Source organism: Drechmeria coniospora, chromosome 03, assembly GCF_001625195.1.
Source record: "Drechmeria coniospora strain ARSEF 6962 chromosome 03, whole genome shotgun sequence".
NCBI classification, from domain to species: domain Eukaryota; kingdom Fungi; phylum Ascomycota; class Sordariomycetes; order Hypocreales; family Ophiocordycipitaceae; genus Drechmeria; species Drechmeria coniospora.
The window spans coordinates 1431175-1452642 of NC_054391.1; the positions used below are offsets into that span (position 1 = coordinate 1431175).

Genomic DNA, 21468 nt, shown 5'->3' on the forward strand with positions numbered 1-21468 from the left:
CCCGTGAGCGGGGCTGTCGTATGCTGGCCGCACCGCACTGACGTTGACGCAGCCTATCAAATGCATGACAGCCGTCCACAATTGGCAGGCTTTATGGCCTTGGTGTCACATTTACGCGCAGGAAATTACCAAGTCGCAATGCAAGCTTGTTGCTTGGTGGTCAACATCTACTTTTAGTGGAAAATACTTGTAACTGTGAATTCGCCTACGGAGTACGGAGTAAGTACAGTGCATGTATTCTCCGTACTCGCGAGCATGATGAAAAGTGCAAGTACTTGTACCGTACCGGCTGGTGGCGGCAACTCCCTTGCCCTCGTCCCGTACATGTACAGATACATGTTTCTGTTGGCCACGTAACCTAGGCAGGGAGATCGCATCCGCTCCTTGCACCGCCGCCGTTGACAGAGGTGGCGAGTCCCGAGACGGGCGACCATGCTCGATGATCCATCCTTTGCCGGCTTCCCATTCTCAAGACCTGCCACTACCCACGACGTCGGCAAAATAAGATGAGGGAGGGACATACGCAAGTCGCCGAAGCGGCCGCTTTGGTGTACCCATAGCGGCATGGTCCCATGCCCAGAGTCTCATGCCCATAAGTAAACCTTTGTCGTTCCTGCAAATCGTTCTGGATCGCCACAATCTCGACACGTGCGTCCAAAAGAAAACAAAAAACAAGGAACAAGGTCGAAGACCGCTAGAAATGTCTAGAAACCGGTTGCAACGCAAGGAACTGTGCCCAAGTCGGCCAAGCAAAAAATATTTTCAATCCTGGTCCTACATGAACAAAGTCCTGACTGCATACGAGCACGCAACAAAAACAAATTGGCGATGCCTCCTTTCCCATCACTATGTGGATACCAAACAAGTCAGACAGATAATGTCAGGTCGAGTCCAAGTCAGTCATCTGTCTCCTAGTCTCGGATGACACTAGCGGGCTCAGCCAAGTCTGTACTTAGGTGCGGGTTCAGCCGATCCATGTGCTCCGACACTTAAAAAGTGCAGTACGAGCAGCAGTACGAGTAAAAAATAATGCTACAGAGTACACGAGCATACAGTACATGTACACTTGCTAGCTTGTATCTACTCCGTACGGAATAGTTGCTTCGTCTTGTTCTCATTATTGATTACCTGCAGTAGTCACCTGCTGTTGTTACAAATATGTAAGTACTCCGTACTCCGTGCTGTCGGTGATATTACTCCAAGTGTGGAGAGTCCCAAGGAACCCTTGGACTGCTGGAGCGTCACTCCGGCCTTACGGTCCATAGACGGACGAAGCCTGGCCTGTAGGGTAGTCGATGGACGTTGTTGTTCGTCTCTGTACCGTTTCATACTAGGCAGCCATGCCTAGGGTGCAGGCTCCATGCTGTGTACACGGGCGCGAGCATTTAGAGTGCGTGCATCACCGGCCGACAAACAGATTTCCGAGCAGATGTGGCCTGCGGTGCGGCGATGCAAGCTTCGTCGAGCTAATCGCCGCTGATTTTGGCGTGCCGAAAGTATTTCATCCCGACCCATGCTACAACGACCCAGACCCAGGCCATGACGCCGGTCATGATGATGAGTGCCGGGTAGTATCCGACGATGGGCAACGTCGGGTCGTCCTCGAGCTCCGGGGGCGCGTACGGAGTCTTGCCCACATCCCAGGCCCAGCTCCATATCTCGAGGCAAGAGCCCATGCCGATGATGAAGACGAACCAGGTGACGGTGAGGACGACCCATCCCCACCACTCCGTCTCGGTATAGTCCCAGTCCGAGTCCGACGGCAGCGCGTTGGTCGATATGCCGTCAACCGACAGCGGGGACTTGACTTGGCGGAATGATCGCCGAGGGTTGCCCGTTCCACGGTTCGCAAAGTACGAGTCTGAGCCGGAAGTCGACATTCCGTTCCGGGGCGGTGCCAGTGAGGTGGATGGTATTTGCAACAAGTCTTCCTCGTCTGTCGTCGATGTGTACGAGTTGGAACGCTCTCCATCTCGATCGGTATGGGACCGGGACCCGGCGGCGGTCCCTGTGGTCGATGCCGACGACTGCGAGTGACTGGCCGTAGTGGATTGACCGCCTTGGCCATTGGCTCGCGCCCGGTGCGGGGAATCGACAAGCTTGAAACCGAGGGGATCGTGGTCGATGACGATGGCGCCAGTGGACGGCCTTGACGTATCAGAATCCAAGCCGACATGGTGAGGGTTGGCGACGGTCAACAAGATGTCATCCCTCCTCTCCCGCTGGGCCCCCCTCCCGAGCAGGGCCACCTTTCTAAGGGACCCTCTGCGTTGTCGAGTCTTGTGCTGGTGGACTGCGGCGGCCATGGCGGTGCTTTGCAGCACGCTCTCCTCGTCGTCGTCTGCCTTTGTCTGCGGTTTGATGTCGGCAGCTCCTTGCATGAAGGTGAGTCTAGAAAGCAGGCCCGAACCGGACGGGGATCGTCGGTGCGGGCTAGCCGTGGCTGTGGAATCATCGTCTTGACCAAGGCGTATCATTTCCTCCATGGCAAGGCGGCGGCAGGGACAAAGCCTCGGGTCCTCATGCGGAATGTGTTTCTGCTTGTCCAGACGAAGATGGGATGACGATCTTTCTGGCCGAGTCTTGTTCGAGGACGCCGTGTCCGCTGACCCGATCAGCGTCGCAGCATGATTTTATCCCGAGCGGCGAATGAATGAAGGATGCAGCTGACGTATGCATGTGCAAGCTCGATTGACGCGAGATCAGATATGGCTGAGCGGCCCAGTAAAGGCTGAAGAATGAGGCCGATTTGGTTCGTCCTTTAGCTTTGATGGTTAACTGAGGGCGAGAGGGAATCGCAACTCGCAATTGGCCAAGATTCTACACGGTTGGTCTACCCAGGCCTGGTGGGTACCAATTGTGGGTGTGCACCTGATATGGCCAAATATGAGGAACGAAACGTACTTGGGTGTAAGTAGGGGCACTTGTAAGTACATGTACTTAGTTGTACTAGGTCATGGACTCCGCATCAGCAGTACTAGATGCTTAAGCACTTGTACTTGCACGCTTACTACTTGTACAAGTACTTAAGCATGTATGTTATTTCCATTGACGCAACAATACCTGATCGCCATCACCGTGCTGTACTGTATGCAACACACATTCCGTAACCGTACTCTGTCTGCTCTGGCAGCCTGAGGCTTACCCCAGCTATGATCACACTGTTAATGTGTGGATCTCTTACCGACGAAAGTACAAAAAGCAGGATAAGTATCGACCATGTACTTACCGCTCCATGCAGGATGTGCTGTAAGTCAAGTACGGAGTACATGTGCGTACAGTCTGACAGTGCAGCCAGCAGGGGAACAAGTGGGACGCGTGAAGTGCAATGAGGTGACCTCGTAAGTACCTAGTACTTACATTCACCTACAGTACAAGTACTCCGTACCCCCGTGCAAGTACTTACTGTACTGTACGTGTAGTGCAGAGTGCAGAGTGCATGTACACATACTTAAGTACAGTGCTTGCCCACAGAAGCTACAGTAAGTACATGTACCGAGTACAGCACAAATAAGTACATGCATGTGCACCCTTATGGTTCAGCAGGTGCTGTACTGTACTGACTTGCTGTACTGCAGTACTTGTCGCAGGCGAGGCTACCGTACTTACTCCGTACTCTCCACACATTCGCGACTGCCGCTGGTGGCGGCCCCCCTGAGCCAATCCGGAAGCACTGTCCGTGCCTGACCAGTCAGCCGGCCGCACCAACCACAGACCCCAGCACCCTCCCACTCACCACCGACCACAATCGTAATCGACAAACAGTTTACTCCTGCTGCATCCTGTACTGTACAGACTCGAAACCGTTCGCAGAGTCAATGCTCGCATCCTAAGACAAAGCATTCGCCAATCCTTCCCCGACACTTGGGACTGCTTCACGTCGTCATCTCGAAGACAGTGGCTCCCCAATCGAATACGCTGCAGTGCCCGGCACGTCCTCTTGCGCTTCCTTGACACAACCGACACCCAAAGGCATGACCCTGCGTCGACGTTTGCCGAATTAACGCCAGACCCTTCGCGCCTTGTCCGTGGCCGTCTCCGTGACCCCATCACCGCAGAATCCGGCTGCGGTAGCTTATGGATTTCACCAACCCTCTGCAGTCTCCAACCATCTTCATCAGCGACGATAGCGACTCATCCGCACCGCCATACCCCGGTCGATACGTTGACGAGCCGGGACTTCTTTCCCCCTCCCCCGGCTCGCCCTTCTTCTCACCCTCTCGCACCATGTCTACTGATGGCGATTCCGAGGAGGCGGGCGCCGCTCCCCCCGGGCCCAGTCCCTTCAATTTCCAGACGCAGGTCATCTCGACCTCCCCAGTCAAGTCGGTACGTTCGTCCACATCATATCATGGAACCCGCGGGTCAGCGATCGATGATGGAAGCTGCCGCCGGAGCGCATCCAGGTTGGACTAATCTGTATCTCGCCCGGTAGAACATCGGCCAACGACGAGGCCACAGATACAAGCATAGTAGCATCTCAGCGCAGCATCAAATCTTTCAAGAGCCACCCCCGAGACCACCACCAGTCGTCCCCGCCTCGCTGCCGATACCGACTCTCACCGAGGCATGGAAGAGCATGCAGAAGGACCAGCGCACCAGGTTGTACTGGAGCCTTTGCCACCTTGGCGTCGCTGTCTTCATTTTCTTCCGATCGGAGGGCTCGCTTGCCTCCATGGCCTTGTCGCATCTCGTCTTCTTCGACGCCGGCAGTGCCGCCGTCTGTGCCGCCGTCGAAGTTCTTGGGAACTTTGAGGTGTGGCGAAGGAGCAGCATGAGGCATCCCTTCGGCCTCGAACGAGTCGAAGTCCTCGCCGGCTTTGCCCTCTCCATCTTTCTGCTCTTTGGAGGCTTCGACCTCGTGTCGCACAATCTAAAGCACCTCCTCGAATCCATCGGAGATCACGAAGCCCACCACGAGCACCTACACGAGCGCGTTCCTGCGGGCACCATCGATCTCGTCGCCGCGGTTGCCATCGTGAGCACCCTCGTCTCCGCCTACGGGCTGAGGAACCATGCGCGCATAGCCAAAGTCATGAGAGTCTCCTACCTCGCCGCCATGCCGAGCGTTTTGTCCAACCCCTTCCATTTCTTAACCCTCTTCTTCTCCGTACTCATCGCCTTGCTCCCTTTCTTTTCCATCTTTCTCTACACTTGGCTAGACCGGTTGATTTGCGCCGTCATCGCTGTTGCCATGTTCAGCCTGGGAACGAGAGTTGCCATTGCTCAAGGCCTCATGCTCCTCATGTCATATGGCGGTAACAACGGCAGCGCTGGTGTCTCATTTGTCTTGCGCGAGATCGAGTCAGAGTCTGCCGTCGAGCGCGTGGATGAGGCGCAGTTTTGGCAGGTCCACTACAGCCTCTGCATGGCCAACCTCAAGATCAGCATTTGCAAGGGATATGATGAGACGTCGTTGATGAAGTTGCGGAATCGGATCTCGTTGTTGATTCAGAACCGCCTGGGGGAAGGTTATGGCACCGGAGGGAATATTCGATGGGAGGTGACTCTGGAAATGAGGTCGGATGCTGGCACCTGAGAGGTCTGTGAAAAAGCTCCTTTTGGATGTTACGACTGGATTCATTTCACTTGACGCGACTTTTCTTTGGCAAATTTAACTGCTTTTCCCATCATTGATACCTGACTTGTCCGTGCATGATGACTCGATTACGGAAAATCCTACCGCATGCACTTCCCGACTGGTTTTCGACAACCCATCGTTGACGCTTTCAGTGCCAGGGTGCATTTCCGCGGCGGAACCGAGTGGATGATGGGACTGGGGGGGGGGGAAGAGAAGTGTGGCCCCTGGGCGAGAAACCCCGATGATCTCGTCTTAAAGTCCCTAGATTGTAATAATGCGTAACAGAATTACGACAGGCCTCATGACAGCAAAGTACAAGTACAGTTTCAAGCACGACTGCCATTGTTAAGTGCAGCCGACAACGGGATTGATGCCACCAGGACAACTCCTGATAACAACCTGATTCAACCTGATCCGCCTGTGCGTGGATGAGGGAAGCGCCGTGAACTTAGAACAATCCCCATCGCCCGCGATCTTTTGATTTGTCACGCCGCCCTCCCGCCGCGTGCTCCCGCTCTCGACCATCGAGCTGTCTCAAGCTCTCCATCTTATTCAGCACCAGTTCCAGCAGCTCCTTGCGACGAATGACTTCGAGATGCTTGCGAATCTTGGGGTCCTCCTTGGCAAAAGTCTCAATCTCGTCTTGCGTCAAATGACGGCCTAGACGGAGGTCCAGCTCTCGAGGGAAGTTGTAATAAAACTCGGACAGAAGTTCGACGTTGAGAAAGAGCACCGCGGTGGAGGCCAGCTTCGTCGCGGCAGCGTTGAGGAAGACTTCTGGGCAGTAGTATTTGTTCTCGGGTGAGGCGCACTGCTTCGACTTGACTGCCAGCAGTCGCATCTTGATGATATCGGCCCGGTCGCGGAGGAAGACAGCTTTGCGTCCTAGAAGCCGTTAGCTCTCCGAAGAATGGTCATGAAACTAAGGGACAAAGACATCCAAGGTAAACAAACATACCTGTACCGAGAAGAGCGGCACTGAAACCGCCAGCGCCGCTCCGACCATCGTCTCCAACAACGATGTCGCCTTTTCGGGCTTTATCGATGAAGTTGATGACCTCTTTGAGTTTTCTACGACCGCCAACGCTGGACTCGAGATGGCTCAGCGCGGATTCGCAGTCATGCAGCTCCTTCTTTAAAACGTCACTGGCATGCTGTCTCCCTTGTGCCCACTCTCGGTCTTCCAAATCAATCTCAAACTTGAAGGGTTTGATGCAGTTTTCAACCTGGTCGCTGGTGCTGTAGAAGCGCTCGTTGAGGATGGTCGATGCCGCCTCGGTGATGGCGGTCCGTGCAAAGGGGTGAGATGCAAAATTGGAATTGCTGAGGAGCCTGTCGATGTGGTTCTGCAATGACGATGCCACAACCGTCGTCGCTAGACGGCCAACCCCGAGTTTGGTGATTGCCGAGGTCGACGCGTCGAGCTGTCGATGCCAGTACTGAGAAGAAGCGTCCGCCTTAGGGAGATCGGCGATGGGGTTCAGGTCTGGTGGTGCGACTGACAAGTCGGCGACGGGCTTGTTCCAGTACCTCGCCGCCAGGAGGTCGAGTACCTTCTGGTCCAGCTCGTTCTTGAGTAGCTCCCGCATCTGAGGCCGTCCAAACTCTTCGGCAAACTGTTTGAACGAATGCTTGAAGGCATCCAGGCTCTCGGCGAGGTAGGATTCGGCCGACAGGGGACGGTCGTTGTACTGGACCTTGAACTCGTACGTCGCCTCTTCCAGTTCCTGCTTGATGGCATCGCTTGTGCTCTGCAGGCTGGCCGACATGGTCTGCTCGAGCACGTGCATGAGCTTCTTGCGAAGTGTCGTGGTCCCGACATTTACGCCAGCATTGGGACCGAACTCGAGGGGGTGAGATGAGAAGAAGGAATTCTCGTGCTTGGCTATGGCCGACAGCAGATTGGTTGGCGTCATCTTGAAGAGGCCCGGCGACTGAGGCGCCTTCGATACGACGCCAACATACCCGAGCCTCAAGGGATATTGCTTGTCATGAAGGATGGCGGCACCGCGGGCGGCGTCGACGAGGTCCATCTTGGTCACGACGCCAATGGTTCGCTCGCCTCGTGGGTCAACCCTCCGAGAGGCCCGGAGGGCAGTTGAGTTGGCCAAGTCAACATCGGCGGCGGAGATGGCCAGGATGACGTTCGGTGGCTGTATGTACTTGTCGCACAGTTCCGAGATTTTTTGCTTCAACTGCAGCGGTTGGTTTTGGCCGACAACCTGTATGTATCCCGGTAGGTCGATGAGCGAGAGATCGGGTACGTTGGGCGAGTAGATAGTCAGATGGATGGGGTCGTCCGAGACGCAATCGGCATCGGAAACGGCGAGGTTGAGATCCGTCAAGGTTCGCTGTATGGACGAGAAGTCTGCGACACGCCGCAGGCCGAGGTCCGGGAACTCGCCATATTCCTCTTGAGATGCAGGCGTGTTGACGAGCGTCAACTCGATGGGTCGGCGGGTGACCATGTTGGAGCCTTTGGGTAGAAACTCGTGACCAACGATGGCTTCCAATACCGAGCTTTTCCCCGACGACTGCGAACCGATGACGACAATGGACGGCAGAGTCAAGGAACTCGACTGGTCGACTTTCTGTAGGATGGTTCGAATCTCGATCATCTTCTTGGTCAGGACCATCATTTGATCATCCCTGGCCGTCTCGTCATCTTCGCCGTCGTCGCCCTCGGCCGATTTATCATGGCCATAGGCGGCCGCGGCGGCACCGACTGCCGTTGCAGCAGCGACTTTGCTCTGCTTCGGATCCCCGTCACCGTTAGGTTGAGGTCCGCCCGAGCCGCCGATGCCGATGTCCTCGTGGATACGAAGCACACCTTTTAGCCAGTCCGGTATTTCCACTTGCTCTTTCGTATTCTCCCACCCCTGGAGCGTCTGCTCGGCAATATCTTTGGCGCCGCCGAAGATAGTTGACGCCGTGGTCGAGACAGTGTCTTTCGTTGTGTTGAACAGTTCGATGGCGTAGTTGCTCGCCTCTGCAGGGCACTCGGTGGTCAGCACGGCGAAGCAGACGGAGGAGGCCAGAGAGGGGAGTTCATACGGGCCGCCTGATACTGAATCCAGGCAAGTGCGCCGATGGCCAGCCCGCCGAACATGGCCGGGATTCGGGCGAACTTGAGCACCAGCTTGGGCAGGAAACGCGCAAAGGAGGCGTTCCGGGCCATGACGGCATTGTGGAAGGCATTCCCGCCATACCACATGCGCCGCTGGGTCGCACGAATAGTGGCATCTGCGCGAAGCAGGCCACCAGTTGGTGATCGATGTAAATGTCGTACTGCGTTGGCGGAGGCGCGTCGCGTCACTGGGCGCAGCCCAGCAGCAGCGAGCATCCGTCCACTCATCGCAGCGAAGGTTTCTGCAATGGACGGCGAAGTCGAAAGCGCATGGAAATTATTCGTTCGTCAGCCAGGCTTGTCTCTGGAACCAGAAACGATACTACGGATCGTCCGGATGCGAAAAGGACACGCGACGGGGATGGGGGAGGGGGGGGGGTTGAAGTAGGATGGGTGGGAAAGTGGGTTGAACAGTTACGCATGCTCATACATCATCGCGAGTTGAGGGAGCCCAAGGAAGGCATATGAAATAATACATGCAAAACTCCATAAAAATTAGGCAGGGGAGTGGCGCGCCACTTTAGTCTCACTGATTAAGTACTTGCAGTACATGAAATACAGTACTCCGTAGATGTTCGGAGTGCTGTAAGAAATAGCTTTACAGTACTTATAGTACTTATAGTACTTATAGTACTTATAGTACTTATAGTACTTATAGTACTTATAGTACTTATAGTACTTATAGTACTTATAGTACTTACTTAAGTATGAAGCACGTGCACCTGCTTGTACTTGCAGTACATATGTAAATATGTATACGGAGTAATAGAGGCTACAGCACGGAGTACCCCTACTGCTATTGCATCTAGTCCTACTACTGTACTTATACTGTACTTGCCATATGCAATGCAGCTCGTACAACTGCAACAGTGCATGTAGTTACAATACAGTACGGAGTACTCCGTACTTACTCATTACTTAAGTAGATGTAAGTACGGCGTACAGTACGGAGTACAACTACACTATTACTTGCGGTAATACCAACAGTCGACCCGCTGGTGCAAACAGGAGACGCGGAAAAATCGCAACAACAGCAACAACATAACCCCACCTTTCTCCCCACCTGCCTACCCTCCCACCTACCCACCCATCTCCCCCCGCTATCACCACGTGATGGGTCTTATCACTTGTGTTCTGCATCAAAATTTCCAGATCGCAGCGTCTCAGTCAGACTTCGTGAAAGAGGATTTGTGCCATCGCTCTTCGATAACTGCGCCGTTGCGCCATCCAACTTCTCCGCCATGGCGATTCAAAAGAAGCATGGCAAGGGCCGTCTGGACAAGTGGTACAAGCTTGCCAAGGAAAAGGGGTACCGTGCTCGAGCTGCTTTCAAACTCATCCAGCTGAACAAGAAGTATGGCTTCTTGGAGAAGAGCAAAGTTCTCTTGGACCTTTGCGCCGCCCCCGGGGTTCGTTTTCTCCTTTTACGCTCCCAGTCCAAGCAAAACTCTTCCGTTCATTGACGCTGACCAAAATTTATTTCAGTCATGGTGTCAGGTAGCTGCCGAGGTCATGCCGGTCAACAGTTTAATTGTCGGTGTTGATCTGGCACCCATCAAACCCATCCCCCGAGTCATCAGTTTCCAGAGCGATATTACCACCGAAAAGTGCCGTGCTACCATTCGGCAACACTTGAAGACGTGGAAGGCAGATACCGTCCTTCACGACGGTGCGCCCAACGTCGGTACCGCCTGGTCTCAAGATTCGTTCAACCAGGCCGAGCTGGCCCTGCAAGCGATGAAGCTGGCGACTGAGTTCCTCGTCGAGGGCGGCACCTTCGTTACCAAGGTCTTCCGCTCCAAGGACTACAATCCGTTGTTGTGGGTCCTCGGCCAACTCTTCAACAAAGTCGAGGCGACGAAGCCGCCCTCCTCGCGAAACGTCTCCGCCGAGATATTCGTCGTCTGCAGGGGCTACAAGGCACCCAAGCGAATCGACCCCCGGTTCTTGGATGCCAAGTCTGTGTTTGCAGAGCTCGCAGGTGCGACGCCCAATAACGAAGCCAAGGTGTACAATCCCGAGGTAAAGAAGCGGAAGCGAGATGGATACGAGGAGGGAGATTATACACAGTTCAAAGAAATCCTCGCCAGCGAATTCATCCATGCACTCGACCCAATTGCCATCCTTGGCAGCACCAACAAGCTCGGCTTCGAACAACCTTCCAGTGGTGACGTTGCCTTGGCCGCGCTGGATAAACTGCCGGAGACGACTGCGGAAATTCGCACCTGTTGCGCTGACCTCAAGGTCCTCGGACGCAAAGACTTCAAGTTGCTCCTCAGATGGCGACTGAAGGTGAGGGAGATTTTCGGTTTGAAGGCGAAGGACTCGGACGATAAGACCGACGCCGAGGAGGTTGCTGAGGTGGAGCCCATGGACGAAGAGCTCCGGATCCAGCAAGAGCTGCAGGCACTGAAAGACAAGGATAACTCCAAAAAGAAGCGGGAGAAGCGCAAGGAAAACGAGCGCAAGCAGCGCGAGATTGTGCGGATGCAGTTGAACATGGTAGCACCCATGGACATTGGCATGGAAGAATCCGGCCCCATCGGTGAAGATGCCATGTTTTCGCTCAAAAAGGTCGACAAGACCAATGCGATGCGTCGCCTGGACCGCGGCAGGATGACTGCCGTCTCGGGAAAGGTCCAGAAATCCCAGGCGAAGGAAGAGCCGGAAATGTCGGATTCGGAGAGCGACGATGAGCAAGACCGACTCGATCGCGAGCTCGACTCCATGTACGACAACTATCGCGAGCGCAAGTCGGAGGCAGACGCGAAATACCGGGCCAAGAAGGCCAGGAAAGAGCACGGCGACGACGAGTGGGAGGGTGTCTCGGGCGAAGACGAGGCTGAGGAGAGTGCATCGAGCGATTTGGACGAGGAGGATGATTCATCCGAAGACGACGACGACGACGACGACGTTCGGCCCTCCAAGGGCCTTCTCCGTGACCTGGATGATGTCGAGCCTTCCGAGAATGGCTTGTCCAAACGTGCGGCGGCTTTCTTTAACCAGGACATCTTCCAGGGAATCGCCGACGCAATACCGGCTCCGAATAGACATCAGGAAGTCGACGGTGCAGCAGGCAAGCTCAACCGTCGTACCGCTGCGGAGGAGAAGACTACTGCCAACGGACACGTCGATGCGAAACCGGCACCTTCCAAGGCGCAACCTGCTGCTGAATCGGACTCTGACGATGACAGTGGGCAGTTTGAGATGGTCCGACGGGAGGAGGACGAGTGGGAAGAGGACACCAATAAGCGTCCGGATGGAAAGCTGGGTACGTTGAATTTTCCTGTTGACTGTTCCCCATGTCCTCGCGTTCATTCGCTGGCGGCAAGCTCGCAACCTGGTCTAACTTACGGACGAATAGACATCGATATCATCACTGCCGAGGCAATGACGCTGGCGCATCAACTGGCCACCGGACAAATCACCACCCACGACGCCATCGACGATGGGTTCAACAAACGCACCTTCCGCGACCGAGACGGGCTACCGGACTGGTTCAACGATGATGAGTCGAAGCACGACAAGCCTATGAAGCCCATCACCAAGGCTGCTGCGCAGGCGATCAAGGAAAAACTGCGTGCCTTCAACGCCCGGCCTATCAAAAAGGTGCGGGAGGCGAAAGCTCGCAAGAAGTTCAAGACGGCGCAGAGGCTTGAAAAGCTGAAAAAGAAGTCGGACATGTTGATCAATGACGAAAACATGACCGAGAAGGAAAAGGCGGAGACGATTGCGAGGCTACAGAGCAAGGCGGCTCAGAAGAAGCCGTCGCAGCCATCCAAGCTCGTCGTTGCCAAGGGCGCGAACAGAGGAATTCAAGGTCGGCCAAAGGGCGTCAAGGGCCGGTATCGCATGGTCGATCCAAGAATGAAGAAGGAGCTGAGAGCCCAAAAGAGGATATCTCAGCGCAAGAAGAGGTGAGGCGTAGCTACATAGCAATGGCAGTGTATTCATTGCTGGACCGTGCAGGGGAGGCACCGACGCGTCGGGCAGCATGCAACTGGCTCTTGATGGCCCAGGTTTCTTTACTTGTTGGTAGGTAGAGTGCGTAGGAATGAGGCCAAAGGGAAAAGCGAGCCACTGTATTCCATGTCGTACCTAGATGCCGGTCAGACGAATTCGTTTCTTTGCGTGACGCGAATGTAGCCTGCTGGTATGGGATGACGCACCAGTAGTTGATGGCGACAACGAAGCCGTCGCTGCCTGGGATACATGACTGGGAGACTTTGTGGTACCTGTGAGAGCTCTGGTCAGTGGGTGCAGAAGCCGCCGTGGGTGTCGCCGCCGTAGGGGGGAAAAGGCAAGATGGGGGAGGTGAACTGGGGAGCGTACCACATCGCTGGTAGATAGAGCATGTCGCCCGGCTCCAGAGTAAGGCGAATTGGTCTGGCCAGGTGGGAGTGGGCTGTGGGGTTGACCTGGGCGTGGTCGGGATCCCAAGTCGCAAAAGGGACAGGCTCTGCGCCTTCGTCGAGTTGCAAGGAGAAAGAGTTCCCATCTCGAGCATAGGTTGCCTGGGGCATCATCCTCTCGTTCATGCACGGGTGGCATAGCGGGGGCAGAAGCACAAAATGCTTCCTGCCAAGAACCTGGACATAGATGTTTTCGAAATTGTCCTTGTGGGTGGCGGTGACGGACTTGGAGTTGCCTATCCACAGGTTGATAGCGTCGGGCGGTTTCTGAAGAGCTATGCGGGCAAAGGGAATGTCTCGTTGGGCTTCCGGGAAGAGGGACAAGTACTCGTCGCGAAGATTGTCATTTTCTAGCAGGCAACGTTTCAGTCATGGTGATGGAGGGAGGAGGGGATGAAGGCAACGGTGTTGGCTGACGAGTCTGCGCGTATCTCACCTCCGAGTTGGAGGAAAAGGTTGGATCGGTCTCCTGCCGGATGAGGTAGGAGAGAAAGTGGTCAAAATGCTGAGACTCCTCGTGAGGTTTGGCAAGGACAGTGCAGTCGTGCTCGGGCGAAAAGGTGGGCGAATCGGCGTTTCTGAGCAGTCGGTCACAGGGGGTCAGAAAGTGAAAACAGTGCCATGGGACGAGAAGGGTGTGGAATTGTGCGAATTCGAGCATGAAGGGCAAATATATACCCATAGGGGGTGACAGCTACGTTGACAGGCTGGCCCTGGAGAACAGAGGTAAGGTGGCCGTAGTTCCAGTCGCGAACTGCCTTCCAAGAAGCTGCGCCGCCGCGGACAATGAAAGGAACGTTGCGGGAGACGAAGCGCATGAACTCGAGGGGGCTTGGTTCCGCATCGAGCTCTTCGACCGTCGAGCCGTTTAGTTCGTTGTAGTTCGAGACGAGCTCGTCGAGGGAGGCCTCCATCGTCGGATAGGCATGGCTAGACATGGACACAGAAAAAAACGGTGAAGGGATGGTCGCTGGTCAGGTAGCCGCGTGCGAATCAAGGGCCTTGCGCACGAATCTACATGTACGCGTACTTTGGTTGATGATGATGACTTCGTGATGTGCATGCAAGTTATGCTTGCAGGCAGTCAGCTTGTTGGAATAATATTTCTCTCGGCTGGTCGTCGGTGTGTGAGGACCCTCAGGCTCCAAGGCAGGCACAAGACAGATTATACCCAAGTACTTGTTCCAACAACCATGTACTGCACAGTACCTCGTATGTACTGTAGTTGTACAACGTAGGTACGGAGTACTAGGTACGGAGTACTAGGTACGGAGTACTCGGTACAAGGTTTTCCGTACTGCGAATTGCTCTCTACATGTAACCTAATACGAGTGGTACTCCGTACACCTAAGTACATATATATATAATTCGTAGGTTCGTCATTCGTCACTTACGTTCCTATCGATGCATTACTACCGTGCACATCACTAACTTGTAATAATAATACCACTTGTACGGAGTACTCCGAACGAGTACTCCGGATACTTACTTGTACATGGAATAGTGTTAGTACCCCGTACTCTTAGGGAAATGAAGTGCTTACTTATCACGTGGGAATTTTCCGGCAAATACTCAAGTACAGTATTGTACGGAGACATGAGTACCTGAGAAAGTTGTGTTAGCATGAGCTAAGGGATACTTGTACTATACCTGTAAGTACTCCGTCCGTACTATCAGTGCTAATACTATACAACGCCCATGCAATCAAGTACAGTACTAGACACGGAGTACGGATGCATACCAACATGTGCAGTAAGTACAAGTACTTCCATGCATTCAGATATACTAAATCATAAGTAATTACATGTGCAGTAGGTGTACTTAATAACTTGCATATGTATGTCCAGGTGTACATGCACTTGGTTGTAAAACTTTTACGCGCATGATGTCTGCCTGCTATGAGCAGGGAGAACCATGGTAGGTTGCGATAAGCTCTGCCAGTGAGGTGACACCATCATTGACCATTGTATTAATACCACTTTGGTGTGCACACCAGCATGCAACATGGTACAAAGTGCAACTATGCCCTACTAGTACTTAGGTGCACATGTACTTGTACGCGCTACAGCCGGATGAGAGAAAATGCAACACATGAATAACACGGAATCGTGTTCGGTAAGTATTACTTGTATGTAGGTAGGTATACGGAGTCTTTACTCCGCACACTATTTCGTTTTTCATGGCTTAGAGAAATATCAATTCGCGTGGGCTGAATGCATACTGTATGTGCGCCCATCACCTGGAGAGAGTTATCCGAACCTACCTATGGTTGGCGTCGACCTTGATAAACTTGCCTGCTGGCGCGCGCTATCTTTTAGTGGCGCGGCACCGATCTAATGAGAACAGCCCTGTCATTACCTTGCAGAATCACTTGTTATATACGGAGTACAACTACAGTTCTAGCTTAGTACCTGGCACTAGCCTATTCCTAGATCCACTGACGTCCAAGTGCCCAGGGTGAGGGGTGGGGAGGGGACGGTTGGTATTATTACACGTCTCCTACATGCTCTGGGTGTCGGTAGATACCTAGATCTAGATGCAGGGCCTTCCTTTTGGCATGAGGCTGGAGCACGCATTCTCAAGGGAGGCTGTGTGACAGAGAATGCAAGTGCTTTTTTGACTTGGTTTTCGCAAATTTAGACCGGAGCACTACCCAGAATCACGGCAACGGTTGGCTGGAAGGAAAGTGTGCGCGGCGGAGTTGTACAGATAGCAGTAGGCACCAAAGTACTTCGTAGTAAGTGCTATTCACCAGCGCAACAGGAGGGCCCTACCACGACTATACGGAGCGCTTAGCCGCCATAGCTTGCCACTACACCCACATGAACTCGGATACTTGAGCGATGGAAGAAGTGTACTTCCAGTAGGAGCAAGATATTGAAAGTAATAACGGAGTACTTACTCCGACCCGAAGTGTACATAAACTATTACTCCGTGCTAGTGTAAGTACAGTACTTTGGAGTTGATACTAGTGCAGGTATCCGTACAGTAATACACTATGTTACAGTACACAGTACACGCTCCTGGTTTAGTAACTCTGCTCCATGCACTAGGAACTATTACATGCAAGTACTGTACACCTAGACTTGCGATAGTAGATAGTGGATGTGGTGAGGTAATAGTGTTCATGGGTAATAATATGTGGCTAGGCGTTGGTGGAAGTAAATGTACGGAGAATGACTCCGAACTGCACTGTAAGTAGGGAGTACAGTGGCATTAAATCACTCCAGTAGGCTACATGTCAGTTTTTTTAGTGCTCCATGCACCTAGTAGCAATGCGTTCCAGTACCTGTACAGATACGAAATACGAATAGATACTAAGCTAGCCGTCCCACGGAGCAGGTACTATCCCCATGCCACCCACAACTCCCGAGTTCCGACACATTCTCTAGCAAGCTGCCGTGCCTGCTGGCGGCATCGACTGCCAAGTTTTTGTCGACAGCATCGAGCTTGGCTCACCTGCATAATTTGGGAGACTCATTTGCAGTCATCCGCCTCCAGCGCCGCCTCCAGCGCCCCTTGTCCCGCCTCGGCCCTTGCATTCCCATTCTCCCCTTCCCATTCTCGCTTACCCCAACGCATCCTGTGGACGGACCCACGTCGAGAACTCACGACTCCATTCGCCGCCACGGAGTCCGCAGTGCCGACGCCCCGTTTCTCGTCATAATAACTCGTACACCTGCACGATAGCCTACCATCACGCAGCGTATGCCCTCTCGGAACGTGATAACAGTCGTCGGTTCCTGCCATCATTCTTCTTTCTGCCCCAAAAGCCATGCATGCTCAATGCCCGCCACGCCACGGTCAACATCACGAGCCGCCTCGGGCAGGACGGTGCCCCTCCGCTGCGAAAGGCTTGCGCGCGCCCTGCCTGCATCCGAGTGCATACGATCGGGTCGAGCTGCAGTCGCAACGACAGCCACACCTATAATAGTGCTGCGAAGCCAACCTTGGAAGGAGAGCGAGCCGACTGGAAGACTTCTTTCCCTCCTCATGAACCGCCGTCCCGGTGGTCGGTCGGGTAGAAGCAGCTCACCATGATCTGGTACCTGCTCTATCCCATTCGTGGGCGAGTTCCCCTCCCCTCGGCCGCCTTGCACGCATGGACCTAACCGCCTGCTCTGGCTTGCAGAACAACAGATGCGCCCGTCCTCTCTCCGACCCATCCCTTGCACGACATCTTTGCCCGTTACGGCCGTTATGCGGCCCGTCACGTAGTCGCCACCTTGCTCGTCTCCGTCGTCGTCGCCACCATCCTCCTCTATCCCATCCCCTTCCTCTTCACCAACGACTTCATCAACGGCGCCTCCAACCTGCCGCATCATGTCTGGACCGTCGCCCAGCCGCTGCCGCACGATGCCGCCGGGGAACCCGACGTCATCATGCGCTCCATCTGGGTCCACGGCACCTACATGGAAGCCCTCAACAAGAGCCTTCTCTCCTCCGCCCTCGACCTCCAGGATGAGCTCCTCGGCATCACCAAAAACTTCAACCCCGCGAGCGCCCGGGGCCTGGCACGGACCGCCGATGACTCGCACCGCGACCTGCCGTCGCTGAGCCACCGGGACGCCATGCACGTGGCCAACGGCCTCACCAACCAGTCTTGGTTCTTCCACTCCCCTCTCCTCTACTGGGCCTGCTCTCACGAGCGACTCTCGGCCGACGACGATATCCTGTCGACCATCAACGACAAGAAGAACCAGTCCACGTCGGCCAACGTCACCCTCCGCCATTCCATGGTCTTCAGCGGGAAGCGTTTCAAGGACCGTCGGCTGCTCGCCGCCGACGCCCTCGTCATCACCCTCCACCATCTCCGCGACTCCCCCGTCGGTCGCTTGTGGGAGGAGCGGGCACGGGAACTGCCCCGGAAGGCGGGACCCGACTGGGACATTTGGCCTCCCGACGGCCGGCCTGGCTCGAGTCGCCGGTACGAGTTCCAGTTCCGGCCCATGTCCATTCAAGACATGGCCAGCCTCGTCGTCGCCTACGGGCTCACCATCGTCTACTTCCTCACGAGCGTCTCGAAGCTCATGGCCGTCAAGTCCAAGTTCGGTCTCATGCTCACCATCGCCGCCCAGATCGCCTTCTCGACCATGTCCAGCTTCACCATCTGCGCCGTCTTCAACGTCAACCTCTCGCACATCCCGCGCGCCGCCTATCCCCTCGTCATCCTGGCCATGAGCCTCGAGCAAATCTTCCGGCTCATCAACGCCGTCATGCTCAACCCGTCCGAGGACAGCGTGAGCAACAGGATCGGCCACGCCTTCGGCCAAACCGCCCACACCGCCCTCACCAGCAGCACGCAGAACGTCATCATCCTCGCCGCCCTCTCCCGCGCCGTCTCACCCGGCGTGTCCGAGTTCTGCATCTTCGTCGCCGTCGCCATCGTCTTCGACTTCTTCTATCTCTCCACCTTCTTCCTATCGGTCCTCAGCGTCGATGTCCGCCGGATGGAGCTCGGCGATGCCCTCGCCAAGGCCTCGATGCGACACAACCGTGGCAAGTCGGACAACCGCAAGCTCCGTTGGTGGCGCCACCAGGTCCTGCGCGGCCAGATCGCCTTGTCGACGCGCGTGGCTGGCACCGTCGTCATGTCCAGCTTCATCCTCATCGCCCAGTGGCACTTCTTCGCCGACGAGAGTCTGTTCGGCAAGATCCTGCGCCTCTACCGGGGGCCGGAGCCGAACCAGCTTCGAGCCGAGCCCCGGTCGTCCTTCCTCCAAGGGATCCACCAAGCCAGGAGTCCGACCTCGTGGCTGCGAATGCAGGACCACGACACGGCCCGGGAGGTCATCAGCATCATCAAGCCACCGACATCCTACAGCTACGTGGCGCAGGTCTTCGACCCCATCGTCTTCGTCCGGAAAGGTTCGGATCGCGTGCCGCACACGAAGGAGCCGACGCTGCTGCCGGCCGCCTACGACTTCGTTCACCACGAAATGGCCCGTCTCGTCTTCATCATCGTAGTCGTCGTCGCCGCCCTGCGCTTGCTGATGAACTTTCTCCTCTGGGAGGACGACGGGAGCTTCAAGAGCGAGTCCGACTCGGACGACGCCCCCCACTTGACCGTCAAGTCTCTCGCCCGCGGTCATCGGATGGACATCACGATGATGACGAGCTCCGCCGACGGCCTTGTCGTGTCGGCGAGCCTCGACGGCATCATTCGCGTCTGGTGCATCCGTGGGCTGGGGACGAGCTACATGATCGCCAACGGCGCCGAAGCGGCGGCGACGCTGTACCCGGTCATTTCCATGGCCATCGATGGCGAATCGAAATGGCTCGCCCTCTTGTCGCGGCCCAAAAAGGCGACCCAGCCCATGGTTTTCTTTTGGGACCTCGCCAAAAAAGTATGGGGCCCATCAGTTCCGGCTCCCGGTGGCCACCACAGGCCCATTGCCTTCGCCTTCGACCCGACGGCATCGCGCGACGAGCCCAGAGTCATTGCCGTCTACCAGGACGGCTCCTTGGCCGATATTCGGGCGGGCTCCTCGAGGGAGAGCGAGAGCGTCGGCGTATTTCCGACCTATCTGACTTGCGCCCGCGTCGGCGCGAGAAAAGGTGCGGCAGCATACCCCCGTGCAGCGTGCAAGCTTCCCACCATCGCAGCATCATCGCCGCTGACGCCGGCACTTCTAGCTTCCAACGGCGCCCCCTCGCAGCCGCTGATACTGTCCATTTCCAAGCACGGCGAGGTCTGCATGGCAACGCGGCAAGAAACGTCGTGGGAATCGCAGCACGTCGCGGTTGAAGGGCTCGGCGAGTCCAGCTCGCATTACATCGAATCCCTACCGATGTTGGACCTGTTTGTCGTCTCGGGTCCCCGCTGCGTCTACCTCATCAGCGCTGAGGACGGGTCGGTTTTGTACGCGTTGCAGACGGAGCGAATGCGACCAAGGCCCCTCAGGTGCGCGTACACTTGGCAACGGCCCGTCCAGCCCGGGCCGGTTGGCCTGACCTCCTTCACCTTGGGCTACGTGGAAACGGACTCGGGCGATTGCATCCTGCAGACCTTTGTTCCCGCCGAGGGCTGCAACGCCATTCACCTGCACACCCCCGCGGACGAGCACCGAAGTGACTGGTCTACGTGGGAGTCCGCGAGGCAGACGAGGAAGCGTGTCACAAACCCTGGCGCCTGGGACATGGTCTCCGACGGCAGCGCCGTGGGGATCCGGCAGAAGAGACCGTCGAGCAAGAACACGCAGGTCGGCGACTTGAGCGGGATGCGTAAGCGCCACAGCAAGCGTCCTGCCGCCGCCGATCCTTTCGAAGGGTGGGAAGTTTGGACGGCATCGGCCGGCACGCGGCTCGATGCAGACGAGTCGCAGCGGCTGATAAAGAACGGCGAGCAGGCCGATCACCTCCTCATCACCGAACTGGGGCCAAGTATGAGAGTGGGACAGAATTCTGTAGCGTTTGCATTTGGGGACATGGTCAAACTGGTCGTACTAGGCGGCCAGGTGCGGGTCAAGGACGCTGCTGACGACGCAAACGGAGACTTGTTCATCAACGCCTGCGCCAGACGACGCAGGCACGGAAGCGGGTCAAGGCGAAGGTCGTCTGCTGGAGTGCAGGATCATGGCGGGCGATGACGGCGGCGGCGGACTGGCTGAATGATGCATTTTCGCTGCGCCAGACGTCGACGGGCATATCGGAATGACGATGGCATTTTTGAGCGTGCTGTTGGCATAGATGTAGGAGGCAAGCCGTCTCCGCATAGACTTATTCCACTTTTTTTTCATGTGTTTTTCGAGGACCAGTCCGTTGCCCTTGCCCTCCCAGCGAGCATGTCGTATATGGCGCTCTCCAGGGGTGCGCATGAAGGAGTCAGGGTTGATCATGGCGATGCATAGCCGTGATGCGGTTGTGGGCGGTGGCACAACGGTCCCGCTGTTTACTACCTAGAATTACTTGGCCAGAGCTCGAACACGACAATGAACCGACGTCAACGGCAGGCAACGGAGCAGACGTGAGAGAAGTTGCACAGCAGGGGCGTTGGGAGTACATGCATGCACGGATGCCCTTCCTGTCTTGCTCGGGCGAATGCTAGGTCGTTCATTATGGCTAGTTATGGCTCTCACAGTCGGCGGGATCCGAGACAAAGGGTAGATAGAAGTAATACGTTTCGGGTAGGGCTGGACTACCACTGCGCTACGAATGGTGGGTGGTTGGACAAGCTGCACATCATCGGAAGCACTCGATATCACGTATCGTGGTGCTCGGGGGGCGTTGCAAAAACAGTTTTGATGGACGCTGACTACAAAGCGGGTGGCCCGAAGCATGGGTCGATTCGGGGGGCACTCACCTCACCGCTACTTTGTTACTTAGCGACGTCATGGTTCTAAAGCAGG

The 21468-nt window shown here is 55.6% G+C and overlaps 6 protein-coding genes across 6 annotated transcripts; 3 read left to right on the forward strand and 3 right to left on the reverse strand.

The window, feature by feature from the left end:
* Positions 1–1466: 1466 nt before the first annotated feature.
* DCS_06258 (uncharacterized protein) lies at positions 1467–2486 on the reverse strand (the record flags this gene model as incomplete). The annotated part of the gene is made up of 1 exon (XM_040803549.1): positions 1467–2486. One exon carries the CDS (start codon positions 2484–2486, stop codon positions 1467–1469), a length of 1020 nt encoding a protein of 339 aa, XP_040653653.1.
* Positions 2487–4077: 1591 nt separating this feature from the next.
* On the forward strand, positions 4078–5539 carry DCS_06259 (cation efflux family protein family; the record flags this gene model as incomplete). The annotated part of the gene is made up of 2 exons (XM_040803550.1): positions 4078–4329; positions 4436–5539. The coding sequence occupies 2 exons, from the start codon at positions 4078–4080 to the stop codon at positions 5537–5539; spliced, it is 1356 nt and encodes a 451-aa protein (XP_040653654.1).
* A 490-nt stretch (positions 5540–6029) lies between these two features.
* Positions 6030–8936, reverse strand: DCS_06260 (dynamin GTPase; the record flags this gene model as incomplete). Its single annotated transcript, XM_040803551.1, has 3 exons — positions 6030–6466; positions 6540–8570; positions 8636–8936. The coding sequence occupies 3 exons, from the start codon at positions 8934–8936 to the stop codon at positions 6030–6032; spliced, it is 2769 nt and encodes a 922-aa protein (XP_040653655.1).
* Positions 8937–9949: 1013 nt separating this feature from the next.
* Positions 9950–12629, forward strand: DCS_06261 (uncharacterized protein; the record flags this gene model as incomplete). Its single annotated transcript, XM_040803552.1, has 3 exons — positions 9950–10117; positions 10194–11979; positions 12073–12629. 3 exons carry the CDS (start codon positions 9950–9952, stop codon positions 12627–12629), a joined length of 2511 nt encoding a protein of 836 aa, XP_040653656.1.
* A 329-nt stretch (positions 12630–12958) lies between these two features.
* Positions 12959–14034, reverse strand: DCS_06262 (Transcription factor jumonji/aspartyl beta-hydroxylase; the record flags this gene model as incomplete). The annotated part of the gene is made up of 3 exons (XM_040803553.1): positions 12959–13470; positions 13538–13698; positions 13799–14034. 3 exons carry the CDS (start codon positions 14032–14034, stop codon positions 12959–12961), a joined length of 909 nt encoding a protein of 302 aa, XP_040653657.1.
* A 2872-nt stretch (positions 14035–16906) lies between these two features.
* Positions 16907–20709, forward strand: DCS_06263 (Sterol-sensing domain protein; the record flags this gene model as incomplete). The annotated part of the gene is made up of 2 exons (XM_040803554.1): positions 16907–17136; positions 17253–20709. The coding sequence occupies 2 exons, from the start codon at positions 16907–16909 to the stop codon at positions 20707–20709; spliced, it is 3687 nt and encodes a 1228-aa protein (XP_040653658.1).
* Positions 20710–21468: the final 759 nt, after the last annotated feature.